The sequence below is a fragment of the Eutrigla gurnardus genome (genome assembly GCF_963514095.1).
Source record: "Eutrigla gurnardus genome assembly, chromosome: 2".
In the NCBI taxonomy this organism is placed as follows: domain Eukaryota; kingdom Metazoa; phylum Chordata; class Actinopteri; order Perciformes; family Triglidae; genus Eutrigla; species Eutrigla gurnardus.
In genome coordinates this window covers 21,060,014-21,077,370 of record NC_139916.1, presented here as the reverse complement: position 1 = coordinate 21,077,370, position 17,357 = coordinate 21,060,014, and the positions used below count along the sequence as shown (strand labels likewise).

At 42.1% G+C, this 17,357-nt stretch overlaps 2 protein-coding genes across 2 annotated transcripts in view; both read right to left on the bottom strand.

Annotated features, from left to right (window-relative positions):
* The window catches only part of arl6ip5a (ADP-ribosylation factor-like 6 interacting protein 5a), a 467,731-nt gene that overhangs the window by 384,640 nt on the left and 65,734 nt on the right, over positions 1-17,357 (bottom strand). The gene's annotated exons all lie outside the window — the stretch shown is intronic.
* The window catches only part of LOC311033258 (caM kinase-like vesicle-associated protein), a 33,685-nt gene that overhangs the window by 4,562 nt on the left and 11,766 nt on the right, over positions 1-17,357 (bottom strand). Inside the window, exons 2-7 of the mRNA XM_084040541.1 lie at positions 4,921-5,028; positions 4,668-4,799; positions 2,834-2,908; positions 2,157-2,295; positions 276-396; positions 103-178 (exon numbers count right to left, since the gene is read on the bottom strand). Coding sequence (XP_083896667.1) covers positions 103-178; positions 276-396; positions 2,157-2,295; positions 2,834-2,908; positions 4,668-4,799; positions 4,921-5,015 — 638 coding nt within the window. The 5' untranslated portion in view covers positions 5,016-5,028. The remainder of the gene's footprint in view (positions 1-102; positions 179-275; positions 397-2,156; positions 2,296-2,833; positions 2,909-4,667; positions 4,800-4,920; positions 5,029-17,357) is intronic.

The window sequence follows — 17,357 nt, the reverse complement described above, 5'->3', positions numbered from 1 at the left end:
TTATTTAATGATACACAATCTTTAGCTAAATCGACCAAGTTGGACGCCACTCTGTACGTTTATAGGAGATGCAGGTGCATTATGGTTTATGTTATAACTTACAGTATGTACATGATGACACCCGTTGCCCAGCAGTCCACAGGCTGGCCGTACCGCTGTCTGCCGACCACCTCTGGAGCTGTACAAGGGCACAGAGACATCAGCAACCAGCCGGCTGCCACATCACATCCTCCATAATGACTTAATCACTAGTTGGTATATATTTATCTTCTCACCAAGGTACTCCGGTGTCCCACAGGGGTCTTTGATTAGTCCGTTCTCCAGCTTGGCAAGGTGGAAGTCGCTGATGACTATTTTAGAGTGCTTCAGGCGGTTGTAGTAAACCAAGTTCTCCAACTAAAAAAGAGCATATTACAATGAAGACATTACAATGTGATGTATGACTGAAATCTTTGGTTTTCATGGTCAAACATCTAGTGAATCTTTAGGAGGTTGAATTTCAGTTGAGATTATTTTTTCACAGAAAATCTGATGAGAAGACGGACCACATCTAAAAGTTTAAATTTCCAGTGCAGATTAATAGAAAATCAAATGAGAAATATTCAGATTATTTTTTTATTATGTTTGGACTAAAGAAAAGGAGACATATTCAGATTATTTTTTTTATTATGTTTGGACTAATAACATGTTTGGACTAAAGAAAATGGGATATTTCATTTAGTTTTTTTTAATTATGATTGGATTAATTGAAATGTCTCAACCTAGTTTGACGTATTTCGTATTAACAAATGTATCGATTTGGATTTGACAGACCCATAAAGGGAGATTTGAGAGTTAATGATGTGGAGAAGCTAATTGAGCCTTTCTCATGAATAGTAATCTTATGGCAACAATCTCTCCATCAATTCCTTGTTTGTCGTTTGCACTCTTTGTATCTTCCTGGCCAGGCTCGCCTGCTGCACCTGTGGCTGGATAATAATAATAATAATAATAATAATAATAATAATAATAATAATAACCATATATCTCATATTATAGGTAGACCTCTTACAGGTTGTGAAGTCTGGGAATCCTCAGAGGGAATGTATTGTATTATTGTCTGGGGGCAGAATTTCAAATATGAATTAACTTTTTTGGACATGATGAAAATCCAATTGCCATTGTGTTTTCCATGCATAATAATGAGCAATTTGATTTGTCATCACAATGATCTGCACGATAACCATCTGTGCTAAAATACCACCGCAGTGCCACAGGCTACAATAACAGTGACATTTAAAATGTGGTCTACTTCTTTTATATTGGAATTATTTTGTTTGTGTAACGATGTAATACAGTTATATTTAATTGTTTTACATTCTAAAATCATTTCTGGCGAACTGGGAACAAAGTTGCCTCTTTAATCTTCATATTGTGAACTAAACGGGATGCTGGTGATGATCCACAAACATATTAGGATTTTTGCAGAACCACTACTTTGTTTGTTTCTAGTTTAGGAAATACATCCATTGCCATCAGTAAAAGTGAAAATGAGCTCAGATAAATGGTGGCTAAAAATAACAATGTAACTTTCTTGTCTGTACTTTACAGCGCTGTGTGATTGTGATCCATGGCCTGCATTATCTGCTAGTTCAGGATCACAAACCGTCAAACCTGCACTCCACAATTTCTTGCGTTGCAATCAGAAATGTAAGTGTAGCGAGCAAGAGATCCGTGAGCTGACAACAGCGCGGCAGCCAACGCAGTGAGACACCGCCATCGCTCTGCGGATCTAGACCACCTTATGCACTGCAGACAGGCTGCTTGCTTGAATTAAAAGTGAAATGAATTTCATGGGGCTTGTGGATTCTACTATCTGCACTTTTACAAAGTTCATTGTTGGAGCCGCTGATAACAGCACAAAAAGTAAGAGTGGTTTTGGTGATTTGCAGGTGAAAAGCCAGCAAGCTCTCTACCAGAACAGGACTACATTTCATTGAAAAGCTTTTAGTTCTTTAATATCTTCAGCCTGGCCCAACTAATGGATCCGAAATCCTTTGTTTTGTTAAATACTGACCCACTGTACATGACTGATTCTACAGGATCTTGTTTCTCTGAAAACGTTTCGGGTTAACAGTCGGACGCCTCCACAGTGATGGCGTACTGTAGCAAGTTACCTTGAGGTTTCTGTGAACGATGTGCAGGGAGTGGAGGTAGGCGACTGCCTCCAACACCTGGCGCACCACATTGCTGGTATCTCGCTCCGAGTAGTAGCCTTGGTCCAGGATCCAGTCAAATACCTCTCTGCCTGTTGCACTGTGGGTAAAGGGAGGCCCGTGATGTGAAAGATAGAAATGTGATTTGGATGATTTGCACCATGATAACGGCAATGTTTATCAGTTTAACTCTAACCTTTCTGTCATCCTCTCCCCATTCTCTCAAATTATAATAAAAAGATTTTGACACGATTACACCACACAGCCACCTATTAGAGGAAAATGGTTTTAATTATGTCCCGTGGATGTTTCTTTTGTGTTCATTTTTATTCTAAATACAACTCTTAAACCCATGAGTGTGCTGAAGGACGAGACGAGTACCGCACATGTAGTATATCCATGGAAATGCATCAAATTCCCCAAGAACGCATGCTCGCGAGAATGGAGCAGCTAGCAAGCAATCATATCTGAATACCAAATGAGTGGAGTTCAGAGCCGTTCTCATATCTATAGGGCCTCAGGCTACAACAAAGGCTCTTTCCCCACGAGTGTATAATCAACACATACAGCTCAGCGGACCCGGGCTACCGCAAAGACAAGTGGAGAGCCTTTTCCCCCGGCTCCTCATCTGAACTCACAGTTCAAGGAAGAGGAAGTACTCTTTTTTGGTCTCGAAGACGTCCACCAGTTGGAGAATATTGGGATGCTTCACCCTGGGGAGATGTGTCAGGAAGCACAAGACAGAGAGAGAGAGAGACAACAATGTCAGGGCTCATATAGGAGATGTGTCATTCAGCTGGCAAAATTATATAATGCTGGTGAATACAAGCAGGATGGAGACAGAGAGAGGAAGCGTGATCGGTTAACTTCACGACACTGAGATCTGCATGTTCAACTGCCATAGACAGCCACACATAGACAGCCACACATAGACAGCCACACATAGACAGCCACACATGTGTTATCTGTCGCATCCATGTGGACATAAAGACAACTGTGTAGTAGCATGGTGATGAGCAGCTGACTAGGCCTTTGACACAGCACCAGCTGGGAAACATAATATATCACATAAAAGGTACAATATTTGAGTGTTCAATGCCACAGAAAGTTGACAAAATGTTCCAGTTGCCTACAGGATTGTTCTTACTATTTCTTAAATTGCACTGAATGTGGAAGAGGATCCAAAATGACTAAAGCCTAGTCTGAAATCACTTCCTCATTCATACCAGACTTGATATATAACCCAGTGAATGGGAAGTTCAGCTTTGGTGACCTTTATGGGTCATTAGCGTTTTTTGCAGTATTGTATTATAGGTCTTTGAGCAAAAAGACTCCAACACTGAAAAAAAAACCCGTCAGAAAGTCAATGAAGGCAGCAGGTATTATTATTATTATTATTATTATTATTATTATTATTATATGGACGCACAGTAAATTGTCTTACTACAGCTACATACAATGTTTCTCTACAAGCACCTGTTGTAATTACATCAAGATGAGTGATGAGTCATGAGTCAACGCTCCTGATAAATCTTTCCTTATAGGACTGGTCTTATGATTTAATATTGCCAGTATATATAAAAACTGCACACATTAAAGATGTCCTCCAGATATTTTAAGAAATGTAAAAGCATACTCTGCTTGAATTTTTTTTACATCTAATCTTTCACCGTCTTAACCAAAAAAAAAAATCCAGAATCTATGAATATTTAAGAATTAAATTTAGATTAATGTAGAGCTCAGAGAAGGTTTCCCCTTCAGCGGATGCATTTGAAATCAGCCGTTTAGAGATACACTCTGCACCTACACAGCATCCAAGAAAAAACAGCATGCATGCATTTTTGATTTATTCTAGCATCTAGCAATAAAACATGTAGGTAGGAAGGTTAATACTTCAATAAGAACTATTTTTCTATTTATTTTGTATTCAAAACTGCATTTGATGTTTTGCCAGCAATTATTCCCAGCTTTTGCCAATGTCGTCATATTTGATTATTCACTCTAACCCCCTACTGATGATTAGACCATAAAAACCAGGAGCAGTGCACGTTGCTGTTATTGAGGTGTCTGAAGGGTAATTTTCAGAGGAATATGAAATCATGTTTTGAAAGACTTCTCATAAAGAAATCACACTTTCGTATTCATCTTGCTCCGCTGCGTCGCCCGCTGTCAGCTGTTTAATAAGGCTCGGGTTATGCTAATGCAGGTTTTACCTGAAAGTTAGATAATCACAGAGAAGTTGAGATAAACACAGTGTCTTAGAAACGGCGGCTCTGTGTGATCACTCAGCGAAATCCGTTTTCATGTTTTTTTTTCTCTCTTTGCAAAAAAGAAATAGATGTTATCTCTGAAATTAATATTTTAAGAAGATGAAACGGGGAAAACAAAAAAGCAAAGAGCTTGACAGTCTCATCACAAAACTAATCATGCACCAGAGACTTCAGAGAACATTAACCACGATGAATAACTCACATCTTCAAGATGAGGATCTCGTTTTTCGCAGCCTTGCGTACTTTCCTTCCATCCTTTTTCAGGAACTTTTTACACGTAAACATTTTCATGGTTGTTTTGTCCTTGGCCCTGAATATCTCACAGAACTCCTCCCTGAAAAACAAGAAGCATTTCTGTGGCGTTTGAAGTATATTAACGGGTAGAAACGCACATCATAATGGTTTCTTGAGAAGAGATAATGCATCATTTGAAAGTCAAGGAGTTAAATACTCACGATTTAACAATCTGACCCAGGTCATACTTATCCGTCACATCAGAAGGATTGTTATAATCCTTCTTTTCCCCGATTGTTAAACAGCCAAACGGCATGGCCGCTCCTGACCTGCAGAGGGAGAGAAACAGGAGGGAAGACAAATGAGGGAGGGAATGAAATGAATAATAAACACTTTCATAAATCTATCAGGCTGTCAGGGTTATGTCCTGGCGCCCCACCTATGATTTCTCTTCAATTTGGCGTCACACTGTGCCATTATATTACACCGGATGATGACTTGGCAGAAAAGAACATTTACTCCAGTATTGCTGAGGAAGCTTTTCAAAAGTGAGAGCTAAAGAGCCACCAGAGGCGGTGTCAATGCAGCGGATTGTTTCAACCTGCTGTAACAGAGCCGTTCATGGTCTTGCATTAATAAAAGGGCAGACCATAGTGGGGATAAGCTGCACAGGCTCAGCTTTATGCTAATACCTAACTTATGTAAGTAAAACAACAGCGAAGGGAATGGCTTTTTTGTTGTTATTGCCGTGAAGCAGAAGTTTGGTGCTTCTCTGTGGAGGTGAAAGGTGGAAACCGTAGGGGTCAGGGAGCAGGAGGAGCGGCGGCTAATATGGTCTGAGAGCCCGACGAGGCAACCGCGGCAACAAGTGAGGCATTTCAAATCAAGAAGGGGAGCAGGCAATTACAGGCACGGCACCCCGGGACTCTGAGAGGATCTAAAGCACTTTACCAGCTCTGCATCAACACTTGAACACCTAATTGCGGCGCAGCCTCCCCCTGCCTCTCTCAAATAGCATGGAGTGAAATTTGAGAACAGCCTTTGGAACTTTACTGCAGGTTGTTGTCAGGTTTTTTTCTCTGAGAATTAAAGGTTTTATAGTCAGCAAAGTGGAAGTTGTTATTTTTGTGTTTCAAGGGGAGAGGAGGGGTTTCTCTTTCTTTGTATTCCTGTCTCTGAACTGTTGAGTCAGGAAGAGAGGAGTCAAAACAAGTGTTCCGTTGAACCTAAATGAAGGCACTCCATCACATTAATGTAAATCCAATAACGAGATATAAAAGACTTGCTCAGTGATTTGCAATACTGCCTACGGAGGCCGAATACTACCACTACATATTAAAGGGATACCTCGGTACAAATGCAATCATGGTGTAGTATAGTGGTGTCTATCACTCACATTAGGTTTTTACTACTGCCAATTGTATTCAATCTAAAAAAAAAAAAACAGAAAGTGGTGTTCACTCATGAATATTTTTTTTATTGATTTATTCTTGCTGAACAAAATGCACAAGTATCATAAACTTGCCACGGTGCTTTTGTTCCGCTATAATCCAAAATCTAATGGAAAATCCATTTGGCTTTCTGTCGAGGGAACCAGTGAGATGCTAGCTTGGCCTACAAAATATGTCATCCCTGCAGCACTCTATGGCTGGATCCTGAATATGAGTAAAATTATTTTGAAAGGAAAATAAAGGCAAGTGGGAACAGTTACTAGAAGCAAGTGTGTGATTTCTTCTGGTTCCCATCCCTGGACAGATTTGGGAAATCTGGAGGGGAAGCAGTTGTCGCAGCTTTACTTCTGGTGTTAATATTCAGCATGTGAAGTGGCTTGAAAGTAACATCATTACTGCGCTGCAAAACCATTACAGAAAAACATTTTTCCAGATGAATAAAGGGTAAAAAAATATTTAGCTCCTAGCCATCCAACATCCATCTGCACCATCGGTCTGGGTGATGGATGTCCATGGAAACGAGAGCAGCTGGCATAAGTCTTACAGAATTATGTGTAAGAAGGGCAATCTGTTTACTGTAGCTCCACGAACAAACTTGTAATCCAATCTACTCTAACGGGACGAGGCTCGGCGTGGAGATGTCTTCAATTACCAAGAGAAAGCTGTGCTTTCTATGAACTTTCTTTTCTCATCTGAGTCTGTATTATCTCATGAATGTGAGGGGCTGACCTTTCCTGGCTGCCTCTCTCTCTCTCTCATGTACTGTACATGTCCCTCTGTGGTAAACTGGCTCAGCGACGTTATGCTGCACAGAAGAAAAGTTCTGCAGGGGCAGTGACTTAAATTGAGGTAATTCTGGCAGAAGCAAGCTATTAGGTATTAAAAAAAAAATCTATATAACACAAGAAAACATTTATATTCTGCAAGTGGCTATAACAGTCAACAAGGGAGTCGTTGCATTGTGGAGGGGGAAAGTAGACCGGAGAAAAAGAGAGCGAAAGAACAACTCTGAAGATGATGAAATTGAATAAATCTAATGAAGAAATCCAGATGATAAACAGAGCCTTTGTGAGCCCACGCAGTGGAGACCTTTATGTTACAGGATCACGATGAACCTGTAGAATAAAAGGCTAGACTATGGAGACAAGAAGATTCACGGAGATCCAAGGCAGGTTTCTGTAATGGACGAAGCAATTTGTGAAGTATTTCAAGTGGAAAGAGCAGGATGCTGGCGGGATTGTATAATGTGGCTGCATAATGGGCCCATTTGGAAGGACCACCATCAGCAGCATTCAAGCATTATCTCCCCATATTCTGACTGTTATCTGCCCTACCCGACCATCAATCGATGACTCAGGATGCTTTACGGCCCAGTGTGGGACCTGGGTCTGCCGGCCGGGCCACCCTGCTATATCACTGCAGATGCAGTGAAGATTTACAGGACAGAAGATGGATAGTGATAACGATCGTGGGCTTATGAGGCGTGCACAGCGGCTCCTCCGGCCAGGAGAGGCTGATTTAGTTTTCCTTGCCTGTTGAAATCGATGAGAAACTCTAGTAGCGGAGTTCAGGAATTAGGCTGAATGTAGCGCTGATGTGCACTGTGTCAAGACTTTTTAACGCAGCAGGAAGGGGGATCATTTTACCTGCTGCTGTGGTATAATGTTGTCCTGCTATCTGTCTGGATTGGTAAACTGTTCCGTACGCGAGTAGCCGTTTGCACTAATCCCACCATGAAATTCCTCAAACACGGAGAAGTGGTTCCCTGTTTTGTAAATCTGTAATTTACCGTCCGGTTTCCGACTCGGTCTCTGTCCCCCCCCCCCCCCCCCCCCCACACACACACACACACTCAGCAGCCACTACCTGAGGAGGCACAGTAAACATCAGTGCACATGCATCACATTTGTGCTTACTGTAGGCCATTACAGATTTACTGAGGTGAAGCTAAGCAGTGCTGAGCCTTAACAGTACAGACAATATTTCATATAGACAACATTCACCGGGATTGAAAAATGATGATGGAATAAAACATTTTAATGGATGCTCAGTTTTCCCTACATCTCCCTTATTTTAAGGTACCACTAACTGAAAATAGATCAAACTATATAATGTATTTTGACAAATGTGTTTTGAAGGGAACCATAATAGTCGTAGTTATGTTCATGTAGCGCTGCACAAAAGTTTAATGGACGTCCGTATTGTTTATTTCATATTGGCATATAAAGCAAAGGACTTTGACTTGGAGACCAAGGATTGCAGCCAGCCTCCCACCTACTGTTGGGTTAAGGCTACTACAACACTTGGTTATGTTTGGTTGAAAGCCTTTTGGGTAAATATGAAAAAGTTAATCAAGTAAAAACAATCAAAAAAGTGTATATCAACATCCTTGCCCCGTAAAATCCCTGTGCGTTCCGTTTCTGATAAATCTGTATATGAGCGGCCCTTTTTGATGTTCGCAGAATTGCTAGCATGAAAGCACTCTTATTGGCTTGTTGTACACACAAAATGCACATCAATTTAAAGCTACACTTATAAATATTGTCTGTTTAATGTGAAATGTTTCCAAAAATGATCACCCAGCTCCTTTTCTTTCCCTGCAGCTGGACGGAGGGCTTGGTCTTGGCTCAGGCAGCTGTTTCCAGTGGAAAAGCTCTGATATTTGGTAAAAACCTGTGAGCATTTTCTCACAGCACCATTCTGTGCTGATCCACTCTTGGGTGTTTTGAACAAACCAGTAATTTTGTTTTGACAAGGCTCAGCTCAGCCATCAAACATGTCTCCCTCTGTCATTGATTGGAGGCTGAGACCCACGAGGACAGACTCCAAGCTCTCAGGAAGTAAACATTCATTTTCTTCAGTGGTGAGAATCTCTAAGTCTTAACCGACATCAGTGGATGAAAGATGCCCAAATAAATGCCTCCCGCTATCTTTTCCTGTGAAAAAAAGGTGCAAGGAAGCTATGCTTATTAAAGTGGAGGAAAACATAAGGCCTGGAGGATGACAGAAAACAAGAATAATACAAGGGCTATAGTTACAATTTATCTTTCAGTAAGACAGCTTTTTATACCTGATTGAATTTAGATTCTAGCCACGTGGAGGACCGTTTAATGGCATTTTCTGGTTAATCATAACGTATATTCAGCTTCTTGAGGAGGAATGAAACCACATGATTGGACCTGCAAGTATTTGCTTGTAGTGTCTCCTTGCTTTTTTTTCTTTTTCTTTTTTTTAACAATGATGTTAAATATATGCGTGGAGTGGGAGGTGAACACTTGACCCAACCACTTGAGAGGTCAGACTGAGGTGCAAGGTCAGAGGTGTGATTTAAATAACAATCCAGACACAGGCGTGTACAGGGATGGTGTAAATCACATGTGACATGATTTGAGCAGATGTGCAAAAAAAAATATATATATATATTAGCTGCAGGTATGAACCTGACATTTGGAAGGTGGGGTTAACGTATTAACAAATCATTTTCACATCAAGTGTTGTCACATAACACATTAAAGACGTGCCTGGTGTGAATGTTGAGCAGGGCATTACCATGGAGGCAACTAAAACACCATCTAACCAACCATCTGAATCATTTCAATGCATAAAATGCTCCAGGGCTACAACATTAACAAATAGGAATTTGCGCCTTTTTGTAATGATTGTTATTGCTTTGTAGTAACAATGAAATCCCATAAACGTCACAGCTGTCCGACTCCCAGAGAACTTTTATGGATGAAGAGCTGAACCGAGGGCCAAGAAGAATCCATTACAGCTGACTGAGATTTACTCTGTGAACGGTACACTCAAGGTGGAGTATTGATGTCACGCAATAAATCTAAATCTACCCGTACATGACCCTGGCAGGGCCTCTGACAATGCTGCACTGTCCCCTGAACATTTCTTTATATTTCTATGTATTTAGAGCCAAGGAGAACAAATCAAATCACCTTATACACTGTTGCCCATAAAGTTGGAGTAGTTTGTTTTCAGACACAATCCTCTGTTTATTATATATACAATATATTTCACAATAACCCAGGTGACATTAATACATGCATACCAATTGTTTGGCGCTATAAAAGACAAGACATTTGCAAATAATTCCAACTTGATGGGCGACCCTGTATATTATTTCACAGTAAACAGTACTTACTGCATTAATTCAGTGGCGACTCAATGTATTGATGGAAGCAGTTCTCAGAAACTCACAGTGGAAGAAGAAACAACATTCTGCCTCATTACTGCAACTTACAATACACTAATTATGTATTTTTTTACATTTGAATTTAAGGGGACATTTTTGGGAAATGATGATGTAAAAGTTTGCATGTGCTGTCTCGATGGCGGGGGGCAATGGGGTTGCTTGGCGTTTTCAACCTGTGCACCGGCAGCGCAGGGACGGGGAGCTGAGAGGTCCGTAACAAGTCGAGCAGGGAGACAACGGCAGGGAGGAAATAAATGAAGCGATGGAAAGTTGCATCAATCAGCATCATGCATAATATAAAGATTTCTTTAAAAGTGGGCGCATACACAATTAAATTAATTATTAATAGCTCACGGTCTCCTTTTCCACAGCGTGTCTCACCGGGCCTGCGGTTCGTGTCTTTCTTGTGTCGAGGAATCGCTGCATCCCGGGGTGCTTGCTTAACAGTGTGCTCAGAGCAGGAGCACTCCAGCTCTGACAGAGCTGTAATAAATATCAGCCTCCGCTCCTCAGCTCTCCTCAAATCCCAGTTGTGTGTGCTGCACTACTTGTCGGCGTCGGCCTTACACACACACACACACACACACACACACACACAGCGATATCTCTCAAGGATTCGTTACAACTCTCATTTGTTTGCAAGACATCGCAGCGGATTGGAGGCTTTTTGTAATCTACCCTATATTTCCCTTTTTTCTCGAGGTCTTATTCAAGGCCAGGGACCGTAATCATTCAGTGGCCTTTAGAAAGCGATCACAATCACACCCCATATATGCCGTCATTCATTCAAAACGAGGCTCTGTATCTGACTCGTATTGCTGCATTCTTCGCGAATGAGAGAACGCTGCAGCGGCGTCTTCAGCAGCAGCGAGAGAGCTGGAGAAAACCCTCACTTTTATCCACTTTGCTTCCTTCCCACTTCCTTCTGTCTTCCTGTGCCATCGCTCCCTCACAGGCACACTTGAAGCCCCTCTATGCCGGCAAATTACTTGCAGCAACAGCACCACAGGCTCAACCTTGCTCTTTACAAGAATCACAAAGAAAATTACAGCCCCCTCTTACAGGGAGGTGAAACTGCAGGATCATATCACACACACTGTAGTCTCACTTCCACTAGATGATATATATGCTATATATATATATATGTATACATATTTCTGCTGTATTTCGCATTTCTGCTGTAGTACGCAGGAATATTTGTTATCTGCTCTGAGCCGGTTTGCATTGTAACCAGAGGAAGTCTCGTCTAAGAACAGGGAGGCAACATGCAGCCCTGCTTGTTGAGTCTTCTGGCTTTGTGTACGTTGGTAAACTTGACAGAATCAGTGTCTACAAACAGCTGACGAGAGGTGACGTTGTCCACTACGTACAAGTATGAGTGACTACGACAACATCTTTACCGTCTTCTTTCATCCTGTCCAGATCTACAACTGTAAGTACCGTTTTGCCTCCTTTTCGTTTATTTAACCTGTAAGTCATAAGGACATTGTGGATATGGGATGCTGCGGTTTTGTAACATGAATTATTAAACTGTTTCGAGCTCGTGGATACGCTGACGCTGCTGCAAGTGATACTTTGATGGTAATTGTGTGCTTGACTTGGCTTGCCGGGGGCCTTTTCTTACAATTACCTACTATAAAAGTAATGTGTAACATTATTATTACTTTAATTTTGTTCCTCAGCCCAGCGCCATCAAAGGCTCCTTTAAACAACAGGTTAACACGTCGAAACATTGGTGGTTTAACAATCAGGTGTTTCCATTTCAGCAAATAGCTAACAAGCAATATAACTAGAACTACTATTAATTATTCAGTTAGTCAGCAGAAGCAGGACAAAAGAAATCATGGTGACGACCGAACCCTTCCGAGGTGCTAAATGGCGTGCAATCCACCCACGGCTGCGTTGGCCACTGTCGCCCTCCAATATGGCGCCTGAGTGTGCTTCAGTGTGACCTGGACAGCCTATAAATACAGCATAGTGCTCTTCAGGTAAGATGAAGTGCTTTCCCTATGGAGAGAGTACGTGAGAACAAATGCCGGCTTGTTTTGATAAAACGGCTACAGACAATGCATCCTGAGGGAGAACAGTGTGTTCGAGACGACGGTCTGACCGAAGGGTTGGTTCTTTGGAAAAAGGCACCTGCATTTATATAGCACCTTTCTAGCTAGTTAGCTAGTTAGCTAGAAAGGCGCTTTACAGTACATTCACTCACTTTTACCCGTTCACACACACATTCATGATTCACTGACGGCAGAGGAGCCGCCCACACATCGGGATCTAACTCATTCATACACATTCATACGCTGATGGCGCAGCATCGGGGGCAATTCAGTATCTTGGATACTTCGGCATGTAGACTGGAGGAGCCGGGATTCGACGACTTGCTCTACCTCTGAGCCACAGCTGCCCTTTGAACCGAGTTAATTCACTGAGCCGTTGCAATCGGGTGTCGGCAGCAAATGGGTCGTCTGTCCGCGTGGCCCCAAATGCTTACGGGCTTGGCAGCAGGAAGCCCATCTTGTTCTATAGTGTTTAACATGAGTCTCCTGGACCACTAGCGCCTCTACTGGCTATATAGAGCTACTGCGAAACCACCAAGTAACAACCGGTCGCATGAACCGCTCACAGCTCACTTGACAACCGAGACGGAAGTAGCAACCGGTCATAACCGCGTATCAGACCAAAACAACAACTGGTCAAATGAACCACCGCGACTCAGTACTCTTTGCCGACTGAGTGCTGTGGTGAGTCAGACCGGAATAAGAATCCGTCCCATCCGCCATATTACGAGGTTTAAATGTAGTAAATGAAGCGGCGAAAATGACTTTGTAATACGTAAGTCAACTTTATATGCACATTTAAAAACAAGAGTTTTACCAAAGGGACTTTTAAGCTGCTATGAAGGTACGAATTTGACTGTTTGTGGTGGATGAAATAGTTTTAATCCAGGTTTTATTCCACAGTGTAGTTTATTAATGTAGTGGTGGAAATGTTTTTTTTTTTCTATATTGGTGGATATGACGTCAGATTTGTTGTATAGCATATTTAATAACAACCAGAGGGACTAAAAAACGACCCCGACTGGTCGTCCCATCTCTACAGTGTGTGAGTGTGTGTGTGTGTGTGTATGTGTGTGTGAGTGTACACACATGAGCGCACGCCTGAATGCACTCGTGTGTGGGCATTACAGTGTGAATCTGCAGACCCCACTGTACGGAGAACATTTCTGTCCTTTCCTATTTGCAACGGATACAGACACTATTTCCAATTTTAGCCCAAGAAATGTCTCTGCTGTCAAAAGTCCTGTACCTTTGTGTCATTTTTAGTCCGGTGCAGGGGAGTGTTGGCGTGAGTGTTGTGAGAGCAGGATAAGACGGTAAGAGCAGCAAGAGCAGCATCTTTGAATGCCCTAATTACAGCTTGACGAATGAAGGCAGGTTCGGGGAGGATTGGAGGCTGAATGCGTTAATGCAGGAGTCTAACTAACCTGAAACACCTCTGGTGAGAAGCCTGATTGTGTCAGCCTGGCAATGGTGAACACAACCCCGACATGCCAACAAATGCACATGCACGCATCCACACAAAGCAACATTTACTCAAATACCGATGCTTGGTCAGTAGCCCCGAGCTGCAAACTACGATGTGCTAGGTAACCAATAGATTTGGACATGTACGGAGCGTCACATATGCATAGAATCTTTTCAAAATAAACTCCCGTTTTCACAGGAAGTTAGGTATAGCCAACAAAACCCCATATGTAACAGCGTGGTTGACGTGAACAAACGACTCTTGATACTTGACTAATGAAAAGAGGGCGAGTCTCAGATGTCGCACAGAAGCCAAAAGTGAAATAAAAAACAGGTGATCACTTCCAGTTTAATATATATTTTGCATTGGAGTAAGAATACTTATGGTTTGATGTATTATTCACACTGTTGGGAATGTCCTCTGTTTTTCCTGCGAGGGGCCCCTTTCTTCATTCTGTTTTCCCAGTATTGTTGCTGTATGTGTGATGTTATATGTCAAGCCAACGCACCGATAGTTTGACATTTTTTGGAGCTTGTTTGATTTATTTTCATGCAAAAATATAGTAGCAACAAGCTGCGTAACCTGTGTCATATCAGTGTTCCAAGACGGGTCTAACACAAAGCAGCGGCCCAGATCATATGCTCAGCTGCATTATGAAAGGGCTATACTACCAGCATCAATTTGAGCCCCATTAACTTGGCAATTTAAATGTTAGGCTTTTGCGTCACCCTGGGGTAGAATCATAAAAAAGACATTGTGAAGGAGAGTGATGCAGGCCCACGGATCAGACTCAAGAGAAGAATGGACTGCAATACTGCATTTAAATATTAATGATTTAATGTGTGTAAAAACATTAAGGTTAACGGCTCTATTTTATCTTATTGAAGGCAGGTATTATCCAAGATGGGAATTTTCGAATGAGTCAGTCAAAGTTTAATTTTGAATCTTTGAATGCAACTTTACAAAACAAACAGGTCTCTTGTTTACATGAGGAGATCCAGCAGCTCGGCTTCTCCACTACAACACAGAAGCCATTGCACTACCGGTCTTATTAGCCTTCAGTCCCTCAGTGCTGCTTCGGTGAACAGAAACTTTTATTGCCACACATAAAATTGGCATTACATGAAATATTATCATCTAAAGGCAGGGATAAATACAGCGGGCTGGGTTTTAATGTCAAGCTCACACTAATTGAAAGTCCCCTCAGAGTGCTGACTGGGAAATTGATAGCACAAAAGCGACACAAATTATGAGCAGTACATTCTAGCAAGGCCATTAATGAAACTGACAGGAGGAGACTGCAAATTGATAACATTTGAAAGCAAACAATACTGCACCACGGTGAATATCTTCCCATTGTAGGATGAAGAACTTCCTCTGGTGAAATTGTGTTGCACTGTAGCTGAATCACAGCAGACGGCAATCTTAGCCGATAGTAGACTAACACCATCTCATCCATCATGTGGCCACCGGCTCATATTCATTTCTGTGGTATTACATAATAGTCTTGTTCGACACAGCATTTAGATTCACTGTCCAATAAAGTCTCCTATATTTTAATGACCCTGAGTGTCCGTTAACAGTGGACATGGAGGGTGTTAAGAGTGTAGATACATCTTGGAGGTTATTAACACAGCTAGATGTTCAGATAACAGTCACATAACACCGTCCTGCCGACTCCTATGCCACACATGTTTTTGTCCCTTGGGTTCCATCAAGTCCTCACCTGCAGCAACAGCAACCTAATCTGATCCGCTTTCACCAATCTCAGTTTATAGTCCAGGAAGGAGAAAGGCTCAAACCTAGTATTTCAGCAATTTATGAGCTCCGCTAGCTGCACCTGTGAACATGTCAGTCTGAGCGTTTGATATGTTTGGGTTCTCGTGGCGAATAAGTGCAAACTGCACAAATGGTCCAGGGCACATATAACACTCTGTGAAATTGTATTCTGATTCCTATCTGAAGAAACCTTAAACTTCAATCAAGGAGCAACACGACAGTTCAATTGGAGTCATGTTTTGGACACCTGGTGAAGCCTTATTATGGTCTCCACCTACTCCCGAGGGAAATATCTGACACTTAAGCTGGTTAATGCTCCACTATGTTCACCAGCTAGTTGCCATACACGATCAATTAATCAATAAGAGGACTAGCGGCAGGACACATTCGAGGGTCGGATGGAGAGTTCTGCTCTGTTAACACATCGGGCTTCGCTGCATCAGCTGTCTGAGCTGGACCCGTGGTGGGACTACTGTTCGGTGTTTGGCCCATCATGCTGCTGCACTCCCATCAGAACCTTGAATGTATGTACAAGATGTGGTGCTAATTCATTCATTTCAGTGCATAAATGAACATTTAGATCTGGTGGTGCTGCAAGATGTAATATCAGCTGATCACCAAAATCAGTCGAATACTTGTTGATAGACGTAAGCGGTGGACCAATCGATCCACTGACCGGCTGATAGTATGTATCAGTACAAGGCTGATACAGATTCCTGACAGAGAAACATTTTTTTTTCTCCAGACATTCTCCGAAATAGACCACATTTTTCCCCTTAACTCTAATATGACAACCAATTCTTCCCAGCACACAGCCTCCTTGCGTTGTTTCCCCTCCGCTGTGTACCGTAAATAGATTGTGTGTAATGCTCTCATTAGTCTCCGCTGTATCTCCACGTAGCATCGCACCGCTGGTTCCGTCTTTTATACTCTCTCCTCATTCAGTTTGAACAGCTCCATTCTCCAGCGGGGAGAGGAGGCTTCTTATATCATCGTTTGGCTGAACTGAAAATAGGAAGTTGAGAGCATGAAAATGCCTTTGACAGAGGGGGTGCTGAGGCTGCTGGCGCTGCATCCCGGCAGCCTGATGTTTAAAACAAGGAAGATCTGCGGGGTTTTGTCTGAAGTCCAGCACAACTGAAACTGAACGCGCTGTGATGAATTCACTGCTCAAAGGCGATGCATGTGCGATGAAGACGTGGCTATCTGCGTGGTTTAGAAATCATTCCATGTGATGTGTTTTTGCTAATGAAAAAGCCTCAATCTACAGGGAGTGGGGCAGTGCAGAGGCTACACAAATACAAACTACTTGAAAACATGTTATGTAGAAGATCAAATGAGGCTGAAACGTTTATAAAATATGCATAAGAGAAGAAAGCCAACAATGATGATCAGTCAGGTCAGTATTATCAGGCATAAAGCGAATGTTTTCATACGGACCTGCTGTTCTCTGTCCTGTGACTAACCGGCATATCTCAAGCTCTGGTGGAGCACATTTTTGATATTCAGCTAAACCAGTGAGTCAGCAAAAACCAGAATACTGCAGTGGAAGGTTTAACGTTGTTTGTGCAAAGGCAGGGCAAACTCACGTGTATGAAATTGACCCGGCTCATTCTGCTGCGTATCTTGTTTTTTTTCAGCTGGAAACCAACAATCAAATGAGCAGAACGCAGTGTGACAGATGAAAACCAATACG